Raw genomic sequence first — 27,918 nt, 5'->3', positions numbered from 1 at the left:
CCTTCACTGGGCCTTTGTTTGTGTGCAGGATTAATTATTGGATACATTGCACAATTGCAGAATATTATTTTGAAACATTTGCATATCAAAAGGTATTTAAACAGCACCGGGAATTTGGACCTTTTCTAGTTCTGTGATTGATTGATGTGTTGCCTGTTATTTTGCTTCAGCACATCAGCGAATAATTAACCAGTGTTGGTTGAGACGATTGGATCGGAATCGATTTGTAACTGTGCGTGAGGGGTTTGGCAGTACCTAGAAAAGTTGCAGAAAAGTGTCATGGGGGCTTGAAACGAACATGAATTGTTGCGAGCGAGATACAATACTAGACAAGGTTTTATTTTTCGCTTTTTCAATGAGCATCATCCGTTTCAGAAACTACCCTGGGAATCCATTGAGAGCTGTTTGTCACCAGTTGCTGAGTGAAAGGCTGCAAGTCTCGACATCGAAGTGATTAAGGTTGGTTAAGTTAACTTAAAATTTGGAAGGTTTCGTACAAGCGAATGTTGCAATTAACATTTCAACCACGAAAACTTTTTTTTATATATATAGTTGGAATTGCCGCCAGAGTTAGAGGGTTGTTTTCACTCCCATTGATGGTTTTAGCGCTGAATATGGAATGTGGTCATTTCAAATCATTTAGAAATGAAAATTGCATCTTTCGCTAAAATCATTCACATTTCTGCAACATGTGAAAAAAGTCGTGTATTTTTCTTCAAAAACATGGTGTCCCAGAGCTTTTAATCATGTGTTTTTTTAACTTATTAATTATGTTGCCATACCATTGTACGTGCTGTACATTTATTTATTGTGGGCAGGTCAGTCTTTTCGGAACGATTTGGCCTGTGTTATAATCGATTTACTCCAGTTTCCCTTTCACGTGCTTTGTAAATTATTTAACAGGGTGATTTGGATTAAGAAGCATAGATTATCATTTAAAATTTGTACACGTATATTTACGAGTGTAAACCTGGCATTTACACTTTGAAAAATCGGCACATTAATTGGATTTCATGGCTACTCAGCACAGAAACCTGCAGGTCCAGCCTACTTATTCTACGAGTCTAATCCATATCTATAATAAACGTTGAGCTTGAATGCATATCTCACAGCATAAGCTGTATTGATAGTCACTATGGTTAGGTCTAAATGATGTACTACACTGAAATAAAGCTACAAGTGGAATACTGAGACACTCGTGCAGAAAAACAGTTTCTAATATCACCATCATTTAGCCAGTTATTGCAGGGTTGAGATACATAAATGTTCTTTAAAAAAAAAATCATTCTCAGCCATTACTGGCAAGGCCAGCATTTATTGCCCATCCTTGGTTGTTCTGAGCAATAAATTGATACAACTGAGAGTCAACCATGTTGCTGTGAGACTGGAGTCAGATGGAGACCAGACTGGGTAAGAATGACAGGTGCCCCTCCCTGAAGGATATTCATGGCTAGTTGGGCTTTTACAACAATCCAACATCCTGATGGCCATTTTTACTGATTACAATTTCTTAACTTCCAGATTTGTTCTTTTCAACATTTGTAATTTTTATATTTCTATATGTCTTGCCTTTAACATAGTAAAACATCACAGGAGCATTACCAAATGTTGACACTGATTCCCATGTGGAAGTTTTAAGCAGCATCTTAAGGGAAGTGGTGATGAGGGGGAGGGAGGGAGGAGGGGAGAGGGGGTGGGGTAGAGAGGAGGGGGAGGAGGAGGAGGGGGAGGGGTAGGGGAGAGGGAGAGGAGGAGGAGGAGGAGGAGGGTGGGGTGGTGTAGGAGAGAATTCCAGATTTTGGGCCTCAGGCAGCTGACAACATGGCCGCCAACAGTGAAGCGAAGATAATCGGGGATGCACAAGAGACCACAAATGGAGGAACACAGTTCTCAAAGAGTTAAACCAAATTCAAATTCTCATTCTGCCTTGTGGGGATGTTTTTAATTACTCATTCCTGGGATTTGGGGCTTGCTGGGCGAGCATTTATAGCCTATCCCTAATGGCCCTTAAAGAGATGATGGTGAACTGCCTTCTTGAATTGCTGCAGTCCATGTGGTTTAGTTACCTCCACATTGCTGTTAGGCAGGGACTGCCAGGATTTTGACACAGCAACGATAAAGGAATGGTGATATATTTCTAAGCCAGGATGATGTGTGACTTGCAGGAGAATTTGCAGGTGATGGTATTCCTAATTACCTGCTGCCCTTATCCTTCTAGACATAAGAGGTCATGGGTCTGAAAGGTGCTGCTGAAGGAGCCTTGGTGAGTTGCTGTTTTTCATCTTGTAGATGGTACACACTGCTATCAGTTTGTGTTAGTGGAGGGAGTGAATGTTGAAAGTGGTGGATGGGGTTTGTCCTGGATGGTATCTGGTTCCTCTGGTGTTATTGGAGCTGCACTCATCCAGGCAAATGGGGAGTATTTAATCACACTCCTGATTCGTGCATTTTAGATGGTGGCAGACTTTGGGAGTCAGGAGGCGAGTCACTTGCCACAGCATACCAGCCCCTGACCTGCTACAGTACTTATGTGGCTCCTCTGGTTCATCACCACCACCTTAAGAGCCATTAGGGATGGTCACTAGTACCCCCGGATGTTGATGTTGGGGCGTTTAGTGATGGTAATGCTGCTGATAGTTAAGGAAAAGTGGTTAGACTTTCTCTTATAGGAGATGGCCATCGCATGGCATGAAGGTTACTTGCCACTTATGATTTGAAAAGTTGCGCCTGGGACTGAACACTGCAAATCATCAGTGAATGTCCTTATGCTGGATAAAATAGGTAAAGATGGCTGGGCCCAGCACACTACTCTGAGGGACTCCTGCAACAATGTCCCAGAACTGAACTGATTGACCTCCAACAACCATCTCCCTTTGCGCTAGTATGTCTCCAGTCACATTCCTTGATGTCAAGCGCAGTCATTATCATCCCACCTCTGGAATATAGTTTATTTGCCCATGTTTGGACCAAGGTTGTAATGAAGTCTGGAGCAGAGTGGCCCTGGCAGAACTCTAACTGATCACTGGTTATTAGTGAGTAAGTGCAGCTCAATAACATTGTCAACAGCATCTTCCATCATTTTGATGTGCAAAGTGCTGAACTTGAACTCAAATTTTTTACATTATTAATCCAAGCCTCTAGACCATGACTACAGGTTGCAGCATTTCCTTTCCTAAAAGGATATCATTTTCTTTAGATCTGCATATCAGGAAAATGTTGCCATACATCAGCAGCAGCTGTGGATTATCCACAACAAGCCAGACACATCATTTATTATCAGTGTATTCTCCCAAGCTGTTGCAAGGCCATGATCAAGACCAAGAACTGGTCAGGCTCAATAGAGTTAGAAGGTGGGACATGATTGCTCCAGAGCTTGCAACATAATTCGGAGCATGAAAGAAATGAAGGGATATGGGACAGGACAGGAAAGTGGAGTTGTAGAAGATCAGCTGTAATCTAATTGAATGGCTGAGCCAGTTCAAGGGGCCATTTGTCCTATTCCTGCTTATGTTTTTGCTGCTAAAATTAACTATTTATTTAACTGATGCAACACAACTCTCTAATCATGCCGGATATTCCTCTGGCAACAAAAAGACCAATAAAAGCATATAAAGAAATTAAATAATTACTGAAATCATGCAATGTAAAATGATTTAGAAGGTTGCTAATGCAACACATCACAGAAACCAGCAAATTGTGATTGGTGAAATCACATAAATAGAGGGGAAAGGGGAAGATCACAAAAAAAGGGAGACAAAGAGCAACATGGAATCTGCCCAGGAGCTGCAAATCTTAGTTTTCACAGTACAAAACTCTAAACACAGGGAAAAATTAGCAGAAAATTCTCAGGCAGCCATTAATGTGAGCTGTGGACACCGAACAAACATTTTTAAAAACATTATTTATAAGACTAAATTTTAAAGAGAGGAAAACCTGGAAGAAAAACAAAACACCAGGCTGAAAACGGGCAGTAGTAGACTGGCAGTCTGATGTTTCGAGTGAAGTCAATGGACACAAGCTGTGTAACATGGGGCTGAGCTGCTGCTGCCTATTTTCTGCCCAGTGATAAAAGTGAAAATTGATACTCTCTCCCTTTTTCTCCCCATTTGTTCCATGTGCTTTTGGAAATTTATAGATTGGGAAAAAATCTATGATGATTGGTTTAATTGGAGGACATTGTCATTTGTCTCTCTCTAACACTCATATACATGCTCGCATTCTCACACACAAAATATTCACACTTGCATGCACACACATACCCCGCCAATGCACACACACACACCTGTATCACACTCATGCACACTTGTCAGGCATTCATATACTCATATACTTGCAAACACTCAAACAAATTGGTTAAAAATACTGGAAATTAGTTTTTTAAATTTCCAAATTAGATATTATTTAGATATATTTTTATTGTTCAGTCAGGCAGATTGTGCCACTTGAAATTTCAATTGGAGGGATCTTCACACAACTAACTAAGACTGATTTCAAAAATTAATTTGTCCTTGGGATTTGGGTGATAGTATCAAGGGCAAATTTATTATCCAAGCCTGGGAAGGTGAATGGGGTCCATCAGTTCTTTTTAATTGTTTTCTAACTAAATAAACCTCTTTAGAGAGCATCAAGGGTTAGCCATGTACTGTGGGTCTGCAGTTGCTGCAGGAATTTCTCAGGGTAGTGTCCTAAGCCCAGCCATCTTCAGCTGCGTCATTAATGATCTTCCCTCTATCATAAGGTCAGAAAGATGTTCGCTAATGATTATACAATGTTCAGCATCATTCACAACTCCTCAGATACTGAAGCAGTCTGTGTCCATATGCAGCAATACCTGGACAAAAGCTAGGCTTGGGCTGATAAATGGTAAGTAACATTCACACCACCAAAGTGCCAGGCAATGACCATCTGCTACAAGAGAGAATCTAACCATCGCCCCATTGACATTTAGTGACATTAACCAGAAGCTGAACTGGGACCAGCCATATAAATCTGTGGCTCCGAGGGCAGGTCAGAGACTGAGAATTCAACAGCAAGTAACTTACTTCCTGAATCTCCAAAGCCTGCCCAGCATCTACATGACACAAGTCAGGAGTGTGATGTAATACTGATGGAATATCCCCCACTTGCCCGGTTGACTGCAGCTCCAACACCACTCAAGAAGCTTGACACCATCCAAGACAAAACAGCCCACTCGATTGGCACCCCATCCACTACCTCCAACATCCACTCCCTCTGCCAATGATACACAGTGGCAGCTATGTGTACCATCTACAAGATGCACTGGAGCAACTCAACAAGGCTCCTTCGACATCACCTTCCAAACCTGTGACCTTTACCACCTAGAAGGACAAGGGCAGCAGATGCAAGGGAACACCATCACCTGAAATTCCCCTCCAAGCCACACATCATCCTGACTTGGAACTATATCATTGTTCCTTTACTGTCACTGGATCAAAATCCTGGAGCTCCCATCCTTACAGCACTGTGGGCATTCCTACACCACACGGACTGCAGCAATTCAAGAACTTAGCTTACCCATCACCTTCTGAAGGGCAAATAGGGATGGGCAATAAATGCTGCCTAGCCAGTGAGGCCACATCCCGTGAACAAATAAACTTGAAAAAAGTCACATGAAGGCCAAACGAGGCAGTAATGGCAGGTTTCCTTCTCTGAAGGACTTTAGCAAATGAGTTGGGTTTTTAGAATAATTCAGAAGCTTTCATGGTAATTTTTCTGATAAAACCCATAAATGACCAGATTTATAATATTAAATTTCACAACTTGCCATGGTGGAATTTGAGCTCATAATCAATGGATTATGATGATTATCATTTATATGGATATAGGGGAATGTAAAAACAATTACATGCTGTAACTTAAAAATTGCTGTATACTTCAAATAAGTTAATAATGTAAGAATAATTGATTGGGGCCTTACCACGTGATGTGCCATATGAGGTAGTACACAACTGCAATATTGTTTCCCTGTAAATTACCAACATTTACTGGACAAAGGAAATTCTGCCAAAGGAAAGAGTCTTGAATTGGCGCCATCTAACAAACAACATTTACAAATCAATGAACGGATTCTCACATCACAGAGATTGTTCTACAGCCTGCCAAGCATAACATATGTGAAACACTTGCTGCTACATTACACACATTTTATATAAAGCTCCGTCATGTACAATGCAGACCACCAAGAAATTTGGATTGCCTTAGGTGCAATATCAGGTTTCATGTGGAGACACTAGTCTGTTCCACCTTTAATGTCTTGGGTCCATGCTAATCAACCAAGTTTAAGGAGCAGTGTTCAGATAGTACAGGCTTCCATTGCTCAATACATTCACATGTGGATAAAGTTACATAGGGAGACCAGTAAAGCTAGGGTTGTTGTTCTTGGAGCAGAGAAGATCGAAGGGAAGTTTAATAGAGATGATCAAAATCATGAAGGGTTTTGATAGAGTAAATAAGGAGAAACTGTTTTCCAGTGGCAGTGGCAATTAGAGGACATGGATTTGAAATAATTGGAACTAGAGGTGAGATGAGGAGAGTGCAATCCAGTCATGACAACAATCTAAAGCAGATGGTAGAAGGAAATTCATTAATAACTTTGAAAGGAATTGGTTAAATATTTGAAGGGAAATCATTTGATGAGCTCTGGGGAAGAAACCAGGAAATAGCCTTCGTCTGTGCTGTGCCATTCTTATTCATTAAGATGTTGGAGGGCCTGGTTGGAAACTGAAGCTAATTTAGTAAGAGAGAGAGAGCGAATCAGTGACACAAAATGTTGGCCACTGCCTTGATTGGTCAGTTTTGCAGGAAAGAAAGAAAGACTTGTATTTATATGGCAGCTTTTACAGCCTCGGGATGTTTGAATGCACTTTATTGTGAATTGAGTACCCTTTTGAAGCGTAGTCACTGTCGTAATGTAGGATAAGCAGCAGCAATTTGCATACAGCACAACCCCTCAAACAGTAACATGATAATGACTCAATAATCTGTTATAGCGATATTAGGTGAGGGACAAATATTGGCCAGGTGAGAACTCCAAAATAGTGCCATGGAATCTTTTAAGCCCAACCGAGAGGCCAGATAGGGTGGGGTTTATTGCCTCATCCAAAAAAGCTCTGACATTGAAGACTTCCTCACTCCAGCACTGAAGTACCAACCTAATCCGAGATTATGTAATCGGATCTCTTGAAGCAACTGGGCTGTGGCATTACAAGCTTGGTGGATGTCATAGGGAATGGCTTTCTGCATTTCAATACTGCATGGAGCAAGTGACAGCAGCAGTGAACTTTAACATGCACTGACCTAGTGGGTCCATCTTTCAGGACACCTGCCACCACTGTCTCATGGAAACTAAAGGCTAATAGACATTTTTGCAAGTGATATCACCTGTTATTTACATATTCAACCCAACATCAGTATAAAAATCTCATTTTCTCACTGCTGTTTGAGACCTTGCTGTGTGCAAATTGGCTGCCATATTTCCCATATTAAAACTGTGGCTAAGTACTTCATTGGCTGTGGTACATCCTGAGGTTTAATTTTCATGTAGGCCATTAGATTGGTGGTGGAATCATAACTGTGGTACTGTCCATGATGCCCCGCACCTTTAGGGAGCCAGAAACCTGAAAAATATTCTGCTTTCCCCTGTTTCTGTTGGCTTTGAGCCTAAAATTGCGTGAGATTTCTGTATGTTAATCTGTGACTTCCCTCACTGTATTTAAGTGCAAAGTAACCAAAACAGGAAATGCCTACATGCCTAAATGTAGAAAATAGGCACTCCCATCACTTTTGCTGCTACAGATAAAGCCTTTGTTCGCAAGTTTTACAATTAGAAATGGCAGCATTTTGGAAATGGTGTGCAGTAATACATTATCTGTCCCTAAAATAAAAACAAAATACTTTCATTAACTTTAACGTTTAAGCGAGTTAACGTTCCAAGTGTGTATGACTTCTTCAGCGCTAAAGAGAAATAGAAATGTGATGGATTTTATACTGTTTAAGATGGGTTGGAGCAAAATAGAAAGTTAGGGATAGGTGGGAGCTCAGAAAATATTTGACAAAGATGTCATGCACACAAGACAAAGGGAGTGTTAGTGGCAGCGTTAAGGACTAAAGATAGTGCTGATAGTGGCATAGCTGATAGCGGCATAAAGGTAAGATAGCAAATGTGTTAATAGCAGAACAAGGGTCAGTGCTATGTGAAAGCAAAACGTTATCATAAAGGTAAGAATCCCCTACCTTTGTGAAAAAGTTTTGCTTTCACCGAGCACTGACCCTTGTTCTGCTATTGACACATTCTGCTATCTTACCTTTACATAAAGGTTAGTTACGGTGAAGTCCAACACAAACTGAAGGAACAGCACCTCATCTTCCGATTAGGCACTTTACAGCTTTCTGGACTTAACATTGAGTTCAACAACTTCAGATCATGAACTCTCTCCTCCATCTTGACCTCTTTTTTAATCCCATATTTTTTTCCCTAACCACCCCACCACCTACACACACACATACACATACATACATATACATACATAGGGGCATCTGTCTCTTGTTCTTATGTTTTGCTTTCAAAGAGCGCTGACCCTTGTTTTGCTATTAACACATTCTGCAATCTTACTTTTGTGCTACCATCAGCACCTTCTTTAGTCTTTAACACTATCGTTAACACTCCTTTTGTCTTGTGTCCATGACATGTTTGTCAAATCTCTCCTGAGCTCCCACCTATCCCTGACCTCCTATTTTGCTCCACCTGCTCTATCCCCTCAAACAATATAAAATCCATCACATTTCTATCTCTCTTCAGCTGAAGAAGTCATATGGACTCGAAACTCTGTTTCTCTCTCCACTGATGCTGCCAGACCTGAGTTTTTCCAAATTTATCTGTTTTTATTTCATTATCTATACCTGATTTCTGAAATACCCAGATATTTCAAGAACGCATAAACCTAACCACCTGCAGCTCCATATAGGTGCCAACTACTTCAGCTTCTCTCCTACTGGTATAATTAAGAATAACTGTAATTAATATGGCACCACAAATATAAAATAATCCCTAATTAACCCAATAAAGAATTCTGGAGAAACCTCTTAATTCAGAGAGTGGTTAGAATGTGGAACTTACCACCACAGAGAGTAATTGAGGCAAATAGTACAGATGCATTTCAGGGGAAGCTAGATAAGGACATGAGGAAAAAACAAATAGAAGGGTACAAAGTTAGGGTTAGACAAAATAAGGTGGGAGGAGGCTTGTGTGGAGCATAAATGGCTGCTTTCTGTGCTGTAAATTCTATGTAATTTCATCTCATGAATCAAAATATATACAATCTCAACAATTTCCTATGGTGAATAATACATTTCATCAGATTTTTATTATTATAAATACTATTACTACCTGATTTAACCTGGGCTTGGAGAGTTAGTAAAATCTACCTGTTAATATTTCAAGGTTTTTCTGGCAAAACAGTCACCTGTCCCTTATCAAGGCCCCAAAACCTTGCCTGTTTTCATATTCTGTTATCTATTTTGACAAAAAGTTGGTTGCAAAGGGAAGTTGGAAGAGCCTTGACTTTGGCTGTCTCTACAGTCCCATTGACAGGATGGGGCAGCCATCATCATAATATCTGGCTACATCAAGAATCAGGAGCTCAATTTCTGAAGCACAATAGGGACTGGTAGGGAACACTTGTGCAGATTGGGAGCTGGGTGATACATCTCAGAGCTGTACTAGGAACCAGGTGGTGGGACGCTGTTCACATTGCTAGCTGGAAAATGGTACTCAGGATAATCCGGGGTAATGTTAACTCAAATTTTACATTTATAAAGTAAGGTGAGAGGAGTTGTCCATGATTATACTTCACTTTTAAAATTAAGAAAAAAGTAGATTTTATTATTCACTTCACTGTATAAAATATAGCTTGGGAAGATTTGGTTGTTTCTTTCATACGAGTAAAAAAACAGCATCAAATAATCAATCTGTAACAGTTTCTAAGATGTGATGAGGTCACAATGTCATAATAATTAAATCATCCTTTGTTCTGTCACCAAGAATAAGAAAAGGTTTGCTGACTATGTTTCTACAAAGACATTCTTCCATTTTATTCAAAATATTGCAATTAGGTTAGTTCAATCTTTTCTTGGTCATCTGAAAGGACTATTACATAGGCCAGAAAATGAACAATCGTACTGTTTCATCTAAGTGTCTTTTTCAAAATTTTCTGTCCAATTGTCTCCCAATTTATCGTCTCCTAGAAGCATCAAGTCTTTGGGGCATGACTCAGCAACTGGCTTTAATTCTTGGGTACCTCGTTTAATTGCCCAGGTGTCAAGTGTGAGTCTTAATAGTGAAGGGCAGCAAACTGATTACAATATCACATCTGAGCTCAAACCTATCCAAACATGCAAAATCCCAGTCGGGGGTCGCTGCCTTGTGATCAGGAGAAAGCACAGTAGCCAGCTCATGCATCTTCACTGATGCCCTTGATGAGATCAGATAATTTTAGGTACCTTCCTATCTTACTTTTAAGCCAATGGGACAATATGGCAGTCTTCTTTGTTGGCTTGACAAATCATCCATGATGTATCAAAGATGCAAAGATGATGGTAACTGAAGATGAGTAATCCAGTCCATGATCCCACTAACAAAATTAAGAAGACAAACCCTAATAAGCTGATCTCAAACAATTGACAAATGTCAAAGGTTGTCATTTTAAAAATTGCTTCTCTTATACCTTATTTCAACCCTATCCCCAATAAATTGCTGACCACACAACTTCCATTCTTGAGCCCTATGCTTTCTCTTACAATACATGGTTTCCTTTCTTCTCTTGCAAACCCACCGTCATAACCCCCCACCACCTCAAAAAAAATCCACCTTGACCTCTTTGTCCTTGCAAACTATCAAACTATTGCCCTATCTCTAATATAAAAGCAAAATACTGCGGATGCTAGAAATCTGAAACAGAAACAAAAGTTGCTGAAAAAACTCAACAGGTCTGACAGCATCTGCGGAGAGGAACACAGAGTTAACGTTTCGAGTCCAGAGTTTGAAAAATCATCTGGACTTGAAACGTTAACTCTGTCTTTCCCTCCACAGATGTTGTCAGACCTGCTGAGTTTTTCCAGCATTTTTTGTTTTTGGCCCTATCTCCAATGTTGCTTTCGTCTCCAAAATCCTAAAACATATTGGCACTGTCTAAACCTATGTTCACCTTTCTCACAACTCCATATTTGAACCACACTAATCAGGGTTCCACCCCAGGCACAGCACAAGAACAACTGGAATCAAAAATACCCTATGTATATTGCTGTGACTGTGGTGCACTAACAGTCCTCAACCAGTCTGCAGCCTGGTTGACCGCAACATCCTCTTCCAAAGCCTCTTTTCCATTGTTCAGCTAAATGAGACTGCAATCACCTGGCTCTATTCTTAACTATCCAGTTACAGCTAGAGAATCTCCTGGAATTGGCTTGTGTTCTCAACCTCAATCTCCCAATGATCGATCCCTGACCCTTCTAATTTGTAATCTATATATAGTTCTTCAGTGACATCATCTAAAAAAGCATGTCAGATTACACACATCTGGTAAAGACACCCAACTCTACCTCACCACATCCTGTTCCAAGCACTGCCTCTATATTGAAAGGCTGCTTTATTTGACATCCAGTCATGGACGAGCTGAAATATCCACCAATTAATCATTACGAAGACCAAAGCCATCGTCTTCAGCCTCCACCACAAACTCCGTTCACTGCTCAGATAAAGACAAAAAACTGCGGATGCTGGAAATCCAAAACAAAAACAGAATTATCTGGAAAAACTCAGCAGGTCTGGCAGCATCGGCGGAGAAGAAAAGAGTTGACGTTTCGAGTCCTCATGACCCTTCAACAGAACTAGGTGAATCCAAGGAAGGGGTGAAATATAAGCTGGTTTAAGGTGTGTGTGTGTGGGAAGGAGGGGGGTGGTGTGGTTGTAGGGACAAGCAAGCAGTGATAGAAGCAGATCATCAAAAGATGTCACAGACAACAGAACAAAAGAACACATAGGTGTTGAAGTTGGTGATATATATCTAAACGAATGTGCTAATTAAGAATGGATGGTTGGGGAATTAAGGTATAGCTCTAGTGGGGGTGGGGGGAGCATAAAAGATTTAAAAATATTTAAAAATAATGGAAATAGGTGGGAAAAGAAAAAGCTATATAATTTATTGGAATAAACAAAAGGAAGGGGGAAGAAACAGAAAGGGGGTGGGGATGGAGGAGGGAGTTCAGGACCTAAAGTTGTTGAATTCAATATTCAGTCTGGAAGGCTGTAAAGTGCCTAGTCGGAAGATGAGGTGCTGTTCCTCCAGTTTGCGTTGGGCTTCACTGGAACAATGCAGCAAGCCAAGCACAGACATGTGGGCAAGAGAGCAGGGTAGAGTGTTAAAATGGCAAGCGACAGGGAGGTTTGGGTCATTCTTGCGGACAGACCGCAGGTGTTCTGCAAAGCAGTCGCCCAGTTTACGTTTGGTCTCTCCAACGTAGAGGAGACCACATTGGGAGCAACGAATACAGTAGACTAAGTTGGGGGAAATGCAAGTGAAATGCTGCTTCACTTGAAAGGAGTGTTTGGGGCCTTGGACGGTGAGGAGAGAGGAAGTGAAGGGGCAGGTGTTACATCTTTTACGTGAGCATGGGGTGGTGCCATAGGTGTGGGTTGAGGAGTAGGGGGTGATGGAGGAGTGGACCAAGGTGTCCTGGAGGGAACGATCCCTATGGAATGCCGACAGGGGGGGTGAAGGGAAGATGTGTTTGGTGGTGGCATCATGCTGGAGTTGGCGGAAATGGCGGAGGATGATCCTTTGAATGCGGAGGCTGGTGGGGTGATAAGTGAGGACAAGGGGGACCCTATCATGTTTCTGGGAGGGAGGAGAAGGCATGAGGGCAGATGCGTGGGAGATGGGCCGGACACGGTTGAGGGCCCTGTCAACAACTGTGGGTAGAAAACCTCGGTTAAGGGAGAAGGAGGACATGTCAGAGGAACTGTTTTTGAAGGTAGCATCATCGGAACGGATGCAACAGAGGCGAAGGAACTGAGAGAATGGGATGGAGTCCTTACAGGAGGTGGGGTGTGAGGAGCTGTAGTCAAGGTAGCTGTGGGAGTCGGTAGGCTTGTAATGGACATTGGTGGACAGTCTATCACCAGAGATTGTGACAGAGAGGTCAAGGAAGGGAAGGGAAGTGTCAGAGATGGACCACGTGAAAATGATGGAGGGGTGGAGATTGGAAGCAAAATTAATAAATTTTTCCAAGTTCCGATGAGAGCATGAAGCAGCACCGAAGTAATCATCGATGTACCGGAGAAAGAGTTGTGGAAGGGGGCCGGAGTAGGACTGGAACAAGGAATGTTCCACATACCCCATAAAGAGACAGGCATAGCTGGGGCCACGCCTTCTCCTCCCTCCCAGAAACATGATAGGGTCCCCCTTGTCCTCACTTATCACCCCACCAGCCTCCGCATTCAAAGGATCATCCTCCGCCATTTCCGCCAACTCCAGCATGATGCCACCACCAAACACATCTTCCCTTCACCCCCCCTGTCGGCATTCCATAGGGATCGTTCCCTCCAGGACACCCTGGTCCACTCCTCCATCACCCCCTACTCCTCAACCCACACCTATGGCACCACCCCATGCCCACGTAAAAGATGTAACACCTGCCCCTTCACTTCCTCTCTCCTCACCATCCCAGGGCCCAAACGCTCCTTTCAAGTGAAGCAGCATTTCACTTGCATTTCCCCCAACTTAGTCTACTGTATTCGTTGCTCCCAATGTGGTCTCCTCTACATTGGAGAGACCAAACGTAAACTGGGCGACTGCTTTGCAGAACACCTGCGGTCTGTCCGCAAGAATGACCCAAACCTCCCTGTCGCTTGCCATTTTAACACTCTACCCTGCTCTCTTGCCCACATGTCTGTCCTTGGCTTGCTGCATTGTTCCAGTGAAGCCCAACACAAACTGGAGGAACAACACCTCATCTTCCGACTAGGCACTTTACAGCCTTCCAGACTGAATATTGAATTCAACAACTTTAGGTCCTGAACTCCCTCCTCCATCCCCACCCCCTTTCTGTTTCTTCCCCCTTCCTTTTGTTTATTCCAATAAATTATATAGCTTTTTCTTTTCCCACCTATTTCCATTATTTTTAAATATTTTTAAATCTTTTATGCTCCCCCCACCCCCACTAGAGCTATACCTTAATTCCCCAACCATCCATTCTTAATTAGCACATTCGTTTAGATATATATCACCAACTTCAACACCTATGTGTTCTTTTGTTCTGTTGTCTGTGACATCTTTTAATGATCTGCTTCTATCACTGCTTGCTTGTCCCTACAACCACACCACCCCCCTCCACTTCTCCACACCCCGCCCCCCCCCCCCCCCACACACACACACACACACACACACACACACACACACACACACCTTAAACCAGCTTATATTTCACCCCTTCCTTGGATTCACCTAGTTCTGTTGAAGGGTCATGAGGACTCAAAACCTCAACTCTTTTCTTCTCCGCCGATGCTGCCAGACCTGCTGAGTTTTTCCAGGCAATTCTGTTTTTGTTCTGTTCACTGCTCACCTATTCCAACCTCCTTCTTGGCCTCTATCTTAGGTTGAACTAGACTACTCCGAGCCTCTGCATCTTACTTGACCTTGAACTGAGCTTCCGACTCCTTACTTTCTCCCACCAACACTGTCTACTTCCACATCCGAAGTATTGCCTGCCTCAGGCTCCTGTCTCAGCCCATCTGCAGCTGAAACTGTCACCCATGCTTTTGTTACCTCCACACGCTGCTGTTCCAATGCCCCTTGTGGTCAGCCTCCCATCTACACCCGATAAACTTGAGCTTGTCCAAATCTCTGCTGCCCGTAAACTAAATCGCTGCAACTTCCGTTCACCCGTCACCCAACAGTCACTGACTCACATTGCTTCCCTGTCCACCAACACCTTGATTTTAAATTTTTCATCCTCATGTTCAAATCCCTTCATGGCTTTGCCCTCCTTACCTCTGTAACCTCCTCCAGCCCTACAACTCTTTGGATCTAAGCGCTCTCTAGCCACTTGTGCAATCCCTCACTTCCTTCAGCTCCCCATTGACAGCCATTTTTTCAGATTCTAAGTTTTAAGCTTTGGAATTCCACCACCCAAGAAACCTCCCCATCTCTCCACCTCTCTCTCCTGCTTTAAAATGGTCCTCAATGTATCTCTTTGACCAAGGTTTTGTTTTTCTTCTTTGCTTCTGTGTCAATTTTTTGATTACACTCCAGTGAAGCCTTGGGACATTTTACTATGTTAAAGGAGCTATTGTTATTAATTTTATACTTTGGTTAAATAAAATGCGTGTTCAAATAAAGATGAAAATGCAGATTTGTTTAAATGTTCTTAGCATTGTATAGTTAGAATAGACAACACAGTAATTTCTGTTTTCTCCCCCTTAAGGTGGATACTATATTAATGACTTCAGTTCTACATTTGGAATAAAGGGAGACGTAATAAATTGGACAAAATGATTTTGACACATGATTACCATGAAGACTGTTAACTTGCAGGCATCAGAATGCCAGTTGAACAATGCATGTTACAACCCACCAATTGCCAGATCTGTCAATCTGTTGTCAGAGAATGGACAGAAGCCACAATATGTGATGGAGATTTCAAGCAGTGATGGACATCTCCCATCATCAGTGGTCATGACTAACACTACTCCTAGGTTAGTTTCTGTAGTCACTAAATACTTACAGGCTCTGCATTTGGAAACGTGTCTCCTAATTGTTGAAGATTATTATACAATAATATGTTCAACTCATGATTCCACTAATAGTAACTCGGTGAGCAGGAATCAGAAAACGGGGAAATCCCAAACGCTCCAGCTTCCAGTGTGTTTTGCATACTATGTGAAATGACAAACTTAGTTTCCCACTGCCATTATAACAAAAGCAAAGTACTGCAGATGCTGGAGATCTGAAATTAAAACAAAAAATTGCTGGAAAAACTCAGCAAGTCTGACAGGATCTGTGGCGAGAAACTGAGTTAATGTTTCAGGGTGATGACCTTTCATCAGGACAGAGGGAAAATAGAAATTGTTGTAAGGGTTTGTTCAGAAGGTCTCACTAAGAGGTTCGGAGGCCAGTCAGGTTGAACAGTAGTGTGTATTGGTAACACAGCTAATGGTAGTGTTAAAGACTAAAGAAGGTGCTACTTACATATCGACAAAGTACAGCACAAACTAGGAGCTAACTTTGTGTTGATTTCTTCTTGACTTCCCATACAACTCTGGGTGGAATTTTACAGGGCCATCGTGGCGGGGGTGGGGCTGGAAAATACGGCAAATCGTCCAAAGGTCCATTGACTTCGGCGGGACCAGAAAATCCTGTCGGTGGGAGGGGCTGTAAAATTCTGCTGTATGACTCCAGTCCACAGCCATGTGACTCTCTACATCATACTGTGGGCAGCATTGTTCTCCAGTCCCACATTAACCCTTGCTATGCCAAACATCCTTATACTACACCTTCCCCAAAGTCTTTACGCAACATATTTACAGCACAATCTTTCTTTCCATGCTATCCCTTCTTTCCCAACCCCACCCACAAGTCTCTAACTTTATAAATTCAGATGGACTAGAAGCTCGACAATTCTTCCAGGTCTCACTCTGATCACACCTGGAGGAGTGGTAGGCTCAGTTCCTTTGTGCAAACTTTGTTGGCTTGGAGTTGGTTGTCTCCATCTGATTTGCTTAAATGTATAGTAGGAGGTTCGCCTCGAGGGATGAGGGGGGAGTCTCCTCCTGTTCCACCTCATGTCCGCTGGGGTATGTATCAGTTATGAGCTTGGTTGAGCATAGTCTCTCCACACAGTGATACCCTCCCTTGCAAGGTCCTTGATCCAAACCTGGTCTCTTTTGCGTAACTGGAACAGGTTTCTTTATGGTACCTCCCATTGTTGGCAGAAACTGGTCTCAGCCTGTAGGATTGTTCTCAGTCCTGAATCTTTTGGTAGCCCATTGACTACCAATCCTGTGATTAATTTCTTTGGCAGGGTTTGGAGTTGAGAGGAACTCTGATGGGGCCAATCCACATTGCGAGGTGGATCTATTTGTTAAAAGTGCTGTTGGGAAGTTTCTGTTTTTTCTCTCAAAAGGGTTTTAATGGTGCAGACGTCTCTTTCTGCCTCACTGTTAGGATGTGGATACCTTGGGAACTGGTGAAGTGTTGAAAGCAGTAACAGGCGGCAAATTGAGTGGAGCGTTCATTTGCAAGTTGCGGCTGTTGTTGGACACCACCTGGACCGGGATGTCATGGTGCGAAAACGCTTCCTTCAAGGACTAACGACCGCCTTGGTGGTAGTCTTGCGTAACTGCTTCACTTCGATCCATCAGAATAAGTAAATCAACCACGATGAGGAAGAACCTGCCATTAAATACAAATAAATCCATTCCAGTGGCCTGGTGGGGAATTTTGTGGGGATAAGGGGCACCCTCTGGACAGGTTTGTACACTACGCAGACCTCAGATCATTTCAATTTTCCTCAATATTCCCAGCCACTGCACCGCAGACTGGGCCTGTGTGCTCCAGGTGTAATGTCTAGGTGGCCTTGCTGGATTGGTTGGAGAATCTTCGGCCGAAGGGAGACTGGAATGATCAATTCGCCCATCGTATACCAGCGGATCGTCTATCACGGTGAGGTGTTTCTGCTGTTCAAAACAAATTTTCATCACCTTGCCACCTGGCCTTTGCTGTGACCACCCTTGCTGGCAGCAACGACACATGTGGACACATTCCTCATCTCGCCACTGCTCCCAACGTATTTCCTGAAGCAACCGGCAGTTGTTTTCTCACCAATTGGGAATACGACTCCAGCTCATTGATGAGGTTAACATCATGTGTTGCAGGAAGGTCGACTGCGACCCTCGATCGTATGTCTGCAGTCATTTGATGTTTCTCTTGAATGCACATGAAACGCAAGCAGAATCTCAGAATTTAAGAAGATGCCGCCCCCAGAATTCATTCTCGTCTAAATGCGAGACCAGTGGTTTATGATCCATTTCAATGGTGGCTTTCAAAGTAGCCAGAGAGCCTCTCATGAGCCCACGTGACTGTGAGAGCTTCCTTTTCAATAACAGCGTACCATATCTATGTCTGACAGTCCTCTAGATACGTAACACACTGGCCAGCCCCCTCCATCCAGTTGCTTCTGGAATAAAACTGCCCTTGGCCTGTGAAGGAGACATCCACTGCTATTGTAGTGGGCAGGGTAGATTGTAGTGAGCCAGGATATTAGGCGAGAGCAGCATACCTTTGATGTGACTGAATACTTGTTCTTGGTGTGCATCCCAGCACCAAGCCTGGTTCTAGTTGAGAAATGCCATAGGGACTGTGTGACCTGCGCCAGGTTGGCCAGAAATTTTGCCAACTGGTTCACTATGCCCAGGGATCCTTGGCAGTCTGGAACAGATGATTGGGTTGGGAACTCGCTGAGTGCCTTCGTTTTGAGTGGGTCCGCCATGATGCGTTTACGGCTCACATTATGTCCTAAGAAACAAATAGAAGTCTTACAGAACTCCCATTTCTCATTCAGTGTCAGCCCTGCTTCCTGCAAGCATTCTAAGATAGCCGTGAGCTTCCTGTTGTGTTCCTCAATAGTTGTGCCATGGACCAAAGCATCATCCTCCAGGTCTTAAGATGGCTGACATTGTGCATTGAAAAACCGCAGGTGCCAAGGTAATGCAGCTGAAATAGAATCTGCCAAATGGGGTGATAAACGTAGTCAGAAATCTGGACTTCTCGTCTAGTGGAAGTTGCCAGAAGCCGCTGTTAGCATCGAGCTTTGAAAACACTGTGCTTTTGGAGAGCTTGGTCAAGCAGTCGTTGGGTGGATTTCTCTCACCACTGTCTTGTTGAGTAGCGTCAGGTCGACACAGATGCAAATGGACTTGTTTGGTTTCGGAACTGCAACCATGCCACAACACCATTCCGTCCGCTGAGTGATGGGGGAGTAAAAAACGCCCCCCCCCACCCACTTTTGGTCATCACGTTCAGTTGTCACTGTACTTGCTTCATAACCCCGCCTGCAAGGTCTTTTGGCTCCACAGTGCTGACATGGTCTCCCACTACTGTGTGGTCTGTTTGAATATTGTCTTCCTTGGCCTGGAGTCTCCCTGGCCTTTTGATGCCTTATGAGCTGGACAGTTGGGCTTGTTCTATACCGTAGTTTAACCTTGCCTCAAAATGGACCGATGTTGCTGGCAAATTTCAGAATGCCTGACTATTTAGATTGCCTTTTCCAGAGCCCAGGTCTTCTTTTGCCTATAATATGTCCAAAAGGTCATCATCAGCCATTCCGACTGCCATTCAGTCTCGTATGAGCTGTGATGTAAGGTCGCCGTAGTCACAGCCTTCAGCCAATCTATATAATTTGTTTATGGCAGAACACAGGTTCTCCAGGCTGCTGGACTGGCTTGTTGAACTTTGCTCACACTGAAATCTTACTACTTCTTAAATTAAAGTAGGCCTCGAAGGATTTCAGAACATCTTCAACTTATCTGAAGATTCATTTGTTCCTTGCCTCGCAATTATGTCATTGGCTGTCTGACCTACTGAGTACAGTAGTATATTCACGTGTTCAGCCTCTGTCATCTAATTCTGAAGCTGTCATGTATCTTGAAAATTGTTTCTGCCAAAGCCCTCAATTCTGTACCTGGTCTGGCCCTTGTATCAGTCCAAATTGATCAGGTAGGGTTGATTTATTATCTGTGGCTGCTTTTCAGCTCAGAGGACTACAGCTTTCACTGCTGTTTTACTTTTAAGGATGGCGCTGCAGTAACCATTTTTTTCAATTCTGCTTCTGTGCTTGTCGGGTTTTGGTGGGCTCCCACAGCGATCGTGGACCAGTCCTGAAAGGGATTGATTTCTTGCAGCGAATTTTTTAATCAAAGACTTTGGGCCTTCAGAGCATTTTTGAGAAGGTGACTAAAAGGCAGTTCTCGTCTTTGGCTGAGTTTTTAAGTTTGTGTTTTTTTTTTGTATGAACCTCAGCCGTCTGAAACCTGGCTGGCTGTTATGATTAATGAAATGGACAGCTCTGACTGATTAATGGCCTGAAGACCTCTAAAGGCTCGTTCAGCCTTAGAAGTGAATTTTTGCTCACCCTTGCTAGGTCCTTTGACTCTGCAATTGATGGGGATTCACACTGGACCTCCACATGCTGTGGTGGAGTCCCCCAGCTGCACAGTGGATTTTCCTTCTGTCCTTCAGCCTTCGTACCTACAATGGGGCTTCTACTTAAATGATCCCCAGTTGTGTCTTCAGTTCAGGTGCACTTCAGTCCGGTCAGGATGCTGTTCCTTTGGTTTTTCTGACCCTGGGGTCCTTGACCAGCTTCTTCGGTTCTGGTTTCGTTCACGATCTTACACCATGTTGTAAGGGTTTGTTCAGTAGGTCTCCCTAAGGGGCTCCGAGGCTTGTAAGGTTGAACAGTAGTGTTTATTGGTAATACAGAACTATTTACATTTGTACAAAGTATGGATCAAACCAGGAGCCAACTTCATACTGACTTCTCCTTGATTCTCTTCATACGTTTGTCTCTTGTCCACTGTCATTTGACTCCCAACATCATGCTGTGGGCTGTACTGTTCTCCAGTCCCACATTAACCCTTGCAATGCCAAACACCCTTATACAACAAAAATGTAAGCGTTTAAAGCCAATAGAATTGGGGGGGGGGGGGGTGGGGTGAGAGAGAGAGGCAGGGAGAACAAAGGGAAGTACTGTGATAGGGTGACAGGCAACAGAGATTAACTAACAAAAGATTTCATGATGCAAAAGCCAAGGAGAGTGATAATGGGTATAGGAAAGAGACAAAGGTTGTGTCCAGATAAGGTGTGAATGGCTACAGAGCAATCATCTGAATGCATTGTGAAATGAATTTGTGTGGTTGTGAATTGAGGGTGAGGACAGGAAAGAGCTCAGGAAAGAAACCTCATGGTCAAATAGCCTGCCCACATTCACTTTATAGTCTCATACTTGAAGAATGGTTAACTGAACAGGTCGTTGCCCACACTCTTGGAATAACTCCCAGCAAATCACTTATCTCAGAAGAAAGGAAAAAAAATTAGGGGGAACGTTACTCTCAGCCCAGTAACAAAAACACTGGAGATAACAATTTTTGGATTGTGTTGTATAGCAGAAACTAAATACCTCAGAATTTCTTATTACATGAAAGATAAGGCAATACAAGAATATTTTTGATCTTGTGACACTGGGAAATGATAGCCATTTCTATTACGCCTGTTCACCGCTTTGAGCCACTAGCAGATATGATATCAGGCTCACTTGAGTGAATTTACTCGTGCTATACTCCCACATATTGATGCAGCACCCAAATAAAATGCGATTCTGATCATTCAGTGCTGTTACCTGTATCTATTTATTGATTTGTTCCTAATGAAAAGCCACACACAGCTCAAAATGCATATTTATTACAAGGAACAAAAATCCTTCCTTTTAATGTTTTTCTCCTATTAACTGATCATAATGCTTCCTTTGGTTCTTGCTGTCACTTTTTTGGTGCAGGGCATACGAACATAAGAAACAGGAGCAGGATTGGACAATTTGGCCCCTTGATCCTATTCTACCATTCAATACGATTATTACTGATCTGATCATGGCCTCAACGTCATTTTCCTGCCTGCCCCCCCAATATTTTGGGACAATTTGGCCATGTACTGTAGGATCAGCCCTGTTGAGTCAGCAGCAGTAAAGTTATATGGGATGCACAGCAGATTGTGCACCTAGCTACTTCACCAGATGCTGAAAGCATTATCAGGAAAGCAAACTTAGGGAAAAATCCAATTTCACAACATGTTTATGAAAACACAAAGGTTATTTATTGCCTTGTACCTGCAATATATCTTTGATGTGAAATGAAAACCTTAAGATAAGTTGAGATTGAACAGACAAGTTATTGCCGGAGTGCCTTTTTAATGAAAGATAAGGCAATACAAAAATATTTTCAGGTCTAAAAACATCTACATTTGCCCTTATTTTCCAAGGTTAGCAATACCTGGGAAAGTTCCATAAAGTAACTCTTACTTCAAACTGAGGTACCACGATATTGGCTTTGATTCTTCCAGTTGGCTGTTTTAACTGATTTGTCCAATCACTTGAGGTCACATCCCCAAATAACATTAGGCCAGCATGGGCATTCCATATGAAAAGCCATCGAGTCTGCTACCCCAGTATTTAGTCTAAAGGTCCCATGAAACTATGGATAATCTCTACCCCTCAGGGAGCTTTGAAAAAACCATTTAAAATCATTGAATCCCAGAACATAGAAGGAGGCCATTAGGCTCATTGTTCCTGTGTTGGCTTTTTGAAAATTTTTTTATATACACACACATCAAACTCCATTTTGAAAGTAGTATTGAATCTGCTTCCCCTTCCCTTTCAGGCAGTGTAGTGTGCAAATTAAAAAAGAAATAAATCTCTTCATCTCCCCTCTGATTACCAATATTCCTGCCATTAGAAACAGTTTCGCTATCAAAACTCATCACTTTAAGCCCTTAATATATTTTACCCCACCCCCAACAACCTAGCTTTTCCAGCCTTTCCTTATAACTGGTTTCCCTTATCCGTGGTACGATTCCAGTATATCTCCTCTGCTCCCACACTAAGATCTTGACACTCTTCCTTGGATGCAATTCTCCAGTTGAAGCTTAATCAGTGATCCATAAAGGAATTTAAAATTACTATTTTAAAATAATTTCAAATGAATGGCAATCCATCTCATTGTACATATGAAGGGTAAGGTGGGGTAGAAATTGGTCTTGGATAGTAGCACAGAATAGGTGCCATCAAACACAGTCCATTTTACAAACTTACCAATATTCTCTACCATTGAAGTGAGAATATTGTAAAACTGGTTGTCAATTCATTATCTTTTGCTTTGCCCAAGACTAATTTCACCCCTGAAGTTAGTGGAGCTGTTAATGGAAGATATATGCCTAATTATTTGGTGTTCTAAACAAATAGATAAAAACACCCAAGTCTTAAATAAAAGATGATAATTATTAGAATTTTCTCTTCCATTGTGTGCAGTGATATTCCAATCTGCAGAATTTGCCATGAACCCAATGATAAGGAGAATCTTCTCTCGCCGTGCGAGTGCTCTGGGACTTTGGGGACCGTTCATCGCAGTTGTCTCGAACAGTGGCTGGCAGCATCTTGTTCCAGCCACTGTGAACTATGTCACTTTGAATTTGCTTTGGAGCGAATACCAAGACCACTGACAGAGGTAAAGTTACACTTGCATTGTTTCTGAAAGAAAACCAGCAAGGCTATACAATATAGGACAATAAGTGACTCTGCAAACTCATGTTAACCTTTTAGGCTTCATAACTTGGTGGATTGTGGCCAATGGAACCTTTTGTCAAAGTTGTGTGTGAATTACTAAATTGTCAGCTGCCATATTAGACAGAATTCTTATGCTTTGGAGTGTACAAAATCTTAAGGGATGGGAAAGTTTAGACACTGCCTGGGCTGACTGTATGATGGTAGTCATTGAGAAATCTGTGACTTATTATCCATTTGACCGAAGGACACTTAATGGAAGTATAAAAAAGTCTAATTGATAACAGCCATGAAAAAAATAGGGGTATACAAAGACCTTAAAATAAAAAATTTCAGTAAATTAATTTTCCGAAAAGAATTGACTCCTTATTCCACCGTGATACAAGCACATTATGTATAAATAAAGGTCGGTTTATCTAATCGAATTTAAATACTTAAGTCTAACCCTTGTTGCCTTCCATATGACAAAATGAATGGGTATCATTGAACAACAGGAAGTATGATTTATAGATATGGAGTGAAAGTATAGGAGGGAATTGAAAACATTAATATGGGGTGGCGGGTGCAAAGAGAAGTTAAGAGAAAGGATCAGCAGGTAATGTTAAATTGAACCCAAGACATTTTCTATACATATGAAATATAAATAGTTAGCTAAAGGAAAAAGTTGGGCCTATCAAGGACTCCAGGAGAAATCTTCATGCAGAGACAGAGGACACGGTTACAATATTAAATAAATACTTTGCCTCTGTCTTCACAAAGGATGTGGATGCTGTGACAGTTGCATCTAAAAAGCAGAGGGAAATTATGAACAGGATAATAACAGAAAGTCAGTAAATTATCTGGCCCAGATGGAATGCATCCTAGATTGCTGAAAGAAGCAAAGGCAATTGAATCCTCATTGGGTACAGATTAGGCCTGGAGGTTTGCTAACGTTCTACCATGTACAAGAAAAGTGAAAGGGCTAAGCCAGGAAATAACAGGCCAGTCAGTCTAACATTGGTGATGAGGAAGTTATGGAACCATTATCAAAGACAAAATAATCTCATATTTGGAAAGGCATGGACTAACTGCCTGTATGATTTTGTTAAAGGTGAGTCATGTCAGACTAACTTGATAGAATTCTTTTGAGGTGACAGATAAAACATTGCCAAAACATCTAGAGGGGATATGTGGATAACAGAGTTGTCTGGATCTGGAACGTTCTCTGTGAAAAGGTGGTGGAATAATAATATGAAAAGAAAGTTGGGCAGCTTCCTCAGGATGAGAAACTCACAGGTTAATGACCAAAAAGTAGGAATGTGGGACTAAGCATGACTGCTACTTCAAAGAGCCAGCACGGGTGCAATGAGATAAATGACCTCCTTCTGTGCTGTACATTTCTATGATTTTATATGTTTTGTTGATGTAAAGTCTGTGTTCAGCATGCATCCATCACACTTCAGAAGCCAAAACTCAAATACTAGACTTCAGATGTTAAGTTTCAGTAAATGATCTTTAATAAATAATAATTACCTGGCCATTCATCAAGTGTAGGAGTGAGGCATTACTGCCCATCCACAGAGCTTCCTTCAGCAATTGGCCTTTACGAGTTGCCCGTTTAGATCACTTCCCCTCAAGGAGTGCCTGAGTATTGGACTTAAAGAGATTGGCTGCTTTAGACAGTTAGCAAGACATCATGTGCTGTAAGCTCCAGTCCAGGTTACCCATTTTATATTCCTGATAAAGTAACACAGTGCAAAACTTTTCAAATGATTGTATTGGTTTATCTCATTCTATGAACGATTGATTTGAAAGAATGACTTTGAAAATGCAGTTTTTTTATATAGGAGAATGGATTCGTAATTACACCTTTCAGTTGCCACGATCATTCAATTTTTGAATCTCTGTAAAAATTGAAGTGGTGCATTTGCCTCGGGGGCTCTTATATTAAATCAAATTCTGAGAGTTCAGCGTCATATGAGTCACCCATCAATATTTATGCTGATATATCAGCTTTCAATAGACTGAAAGAGAACAGGTAGACCTGGGTAAAATGGTTTTCATTGCAAATGAAATGGTCAAGTCAACACTAGCTTCTACAAAATTATAAAATTTGTCATCACTTGCAGTCTGTCATGTGTGCCCTACATTTCAGGCTTTGTACATTAACACATGCAAAGTTCTGTATCACGCTTTGTAAATGTTTGCATTCATCAATTTTTCTTCTTTGAGTTCTCTACCTGAAAGCAGTTCCAACCTACAGCACCACAACCTCTACCACAGGTAGGGCAAGGAGGCCTTGATCCACCCAGTTGGAACAAGGATCGAACCAACTTAACGTTGGTCATCCAGCCAACTGGCCGCACCGCCTCGCCCCCACAAGGGGACTGGGTTGCTGTAGCAACATACTGTAGCCTGGAGCTATGGATATTGATGGTAGAGGCTCCAATTTCTTACCATCACATGGCTGATCAGGTTTCTCCCGCTCTTACTGCCTGCCATTGGCATGTGTTGGAAGGAATTACAAGTCGATACCCAACCTGTGTGGCCAGGTTTTGAGCACATCTTCCTTGGCTATCGGGTCCCAGAGTGGAACTTGGACCTGGAGCTTCTGCTCCGAGGCAGGGAAGCTACCCACTGCGCCATCAATTTTTAATGTATAGAAAAACGCTTCACACCCAAGTACCAGAGCACAATGACTTAAGGTTATTTCCACCAACAAGGCTAGGGTCCTAATCTCTCACCTTACTGCCAACTAACCATTCAATAAACCCAGCCATTTACCACTTATATCAGTTTGTCGCCTAGAAGGGGCACACAGCCAATCTGTAGCAGCAGAGTAATACATGATATTTCACATGCTAAACAATCTCCTGTTTTGCCTTAATGTGAGCAGCAGCCTTGGAAATTCAGGTAATTTTTTTTGTAGCAGTTGGGCAACAGGCTGGACAGTTGTGAGAATTTGTTACTGATCTGAGAACGGCACAGAACGATCCACACAGTGCCTTTCACAGATAATCATTAACAGGTAACTTCATGCAGTTCTTTTTATTCTATATACTCATCCATTTTTTCAGTGGCTGAAGGATCCTGCACTACAACAGAAGAGGAGGATGCTATGTGGAGACATTATCTGTTTTCTTTTCATTACTCCACTGGCCAGTTTGTCAGGCTGGCTGTGTGTCCAAGGAACAGTTGACCATTTTTACTTCAGTAGTAGTGTAGAAGCAGTTGGACTTCTCATCCTTTCAGCTGTCCTAATTACAATTTACCTGCTCTGGACCACTGTGAGTATCTTTTGTAAACATATGTACTATGTATAATTGATTTAGAAGTATACTTTTATACATTCAGTACATTGATTCTAGAACATAATGTTTTGAAAGCCACTGTCAAAAGTTTTGAGGATGTGCAAAAATCAAATTGTTAAGTAGGAGTTAACGGGAGACAACTTACATTTACAAAAATCTACCAAACTGATGTCAAACCTAATGTACCTTGCTTACTTTTGGCTGCAGGCTTCTTTTCGGTACCACATCCGGCTGTTCAAAGAATGGAGGCGGACAAATCAGAATGTCAAACTGCTAATTCCAAAATCACAAGTGTTACTTAGCAACAAACCCAGTCTTCTAGCTCAAAACTCAAGCATAATTGTCTCCAAAGAGACTATTGTCTAACTTTTTGAAAGAACTGCCTTGAATGTGGAAACACACCATGCTGATTGGAGGGACCAATCTTCTGGATTGTTACAGAAAAATAACAAGGATGCATTTTTGGCAACGTGGAGATGGGTGAAGTGTGTAGACTAGGCAGTTGCATGGTTCTTAACCAGCCTTTCCTTTGCTGTATTTGTACCAGGGACTGTTTTGCTATTACCATTTAATGGTGATCAAGGCAAAGGATGTTTGAATTGGTGGGAAACCATAAATTCTTTTTCCCTTTGTGTACGAATTCTTTTTCCACCTACCAAAAATGGGAGCGAGATTCTTAATTGTGAGAATTCTCATGTTACTTGATAAAGCTTATTAAATGCGTGGCAAATTATTTTTCAGGGAAAAGTAATTTTCTCATGAGGAAAATGAGAATGAGGAGGAAAAGTAGCTTGCCCTCTGAACTGATGTTCATTTAAATATGGAGCCATTAAATTCTGTGGCAAATTATCTGCTTCACATGGATTTTGCTGCAAACGGTTCATTATCTGGCAGTGAGCCGTCAGGGATTGCAGTGCTCCATCGGACACTAACCACCCATTCGTGATTTATCTCCAAGGCTTCAAAACGGTTTATTGTATGCCACACACTGGCACTTTAATCAAATGAGCAAAAAAATTGTTTCTAGGTCCCACGTGCGTTTTATTTCCTTTGAAATTAAAAATATCAAAGTTTACTTGTTTAAATGAATTATAAGCACAGAGGGGACAGGTCAAAATAAGAAACTAACGTAACCGATACAATTAATATTTCATTTTAATCCTAGTTTGTTTTCCAAGTTCAATAGGTGGTGCAAACAACAGAAGAAATATTTTGATCTATGATACTT

The 27,918-nt window shown here is 42.0% G+C and overlaps 1 protein-coding gene across 2 annotated transcripts; it reads left to right on the top strand.

Annotated features, from left to right (window-relative positions):
* zgc:158785 (uncharacterized protein LOC791214 homolog) lies at positions 1–27,735 on the top strand. Of its 2 annotated transcripts, XM_041175164.1 has the most exons (6): positions 1–92; positions 376–459; positions 15,499–15,769; positions 23,149–23,344; positions 26,457–26,666; positions 26,898–27,735. In XM_041175164.1, exons 3-6 carry the CDS (start codon positions 15,579–15,581, stop codon positions 27,054–27,056), a joined length of 756 nt encoding a protein of 251 aa, XP_041031098.1. In that variant the 5' UTR covers positions 1–92; positions 376–459; positions 15,499–15,578; the 3' UTR covers positions 27,057–27,735. The 2 variants fall into 2 exon arrangements, with proteins under 2 accessions (XP_041031098.1, XP_041031096.1); XM_041175162.1 differs by lacking the exon at positions 1–92 and having other exon boundaries at positions 279–459.
* Positions 27,736–27,918: the final 183 nt, after the last annotated feature.

The sequence above is a fragment of the Carcharodon carcharias genome, chromosome 26, assembly GCF_017639515.1.
Source record: "Carcharodon carcharias isolate sCarCar2 chromosome 26, sCarCar2.pri, whole genome shotgun sequence".
Classification (NCBI taxonomy): Eukaryota; Metazoa; Chordata; class Chondrichthyes; order Lamniformes; family Lamnidae; genus Carcharodon; species Carcharodon carcharias.
This window is presented reverse-complemented; position numbering and strand designations above follow the sequence as displayed.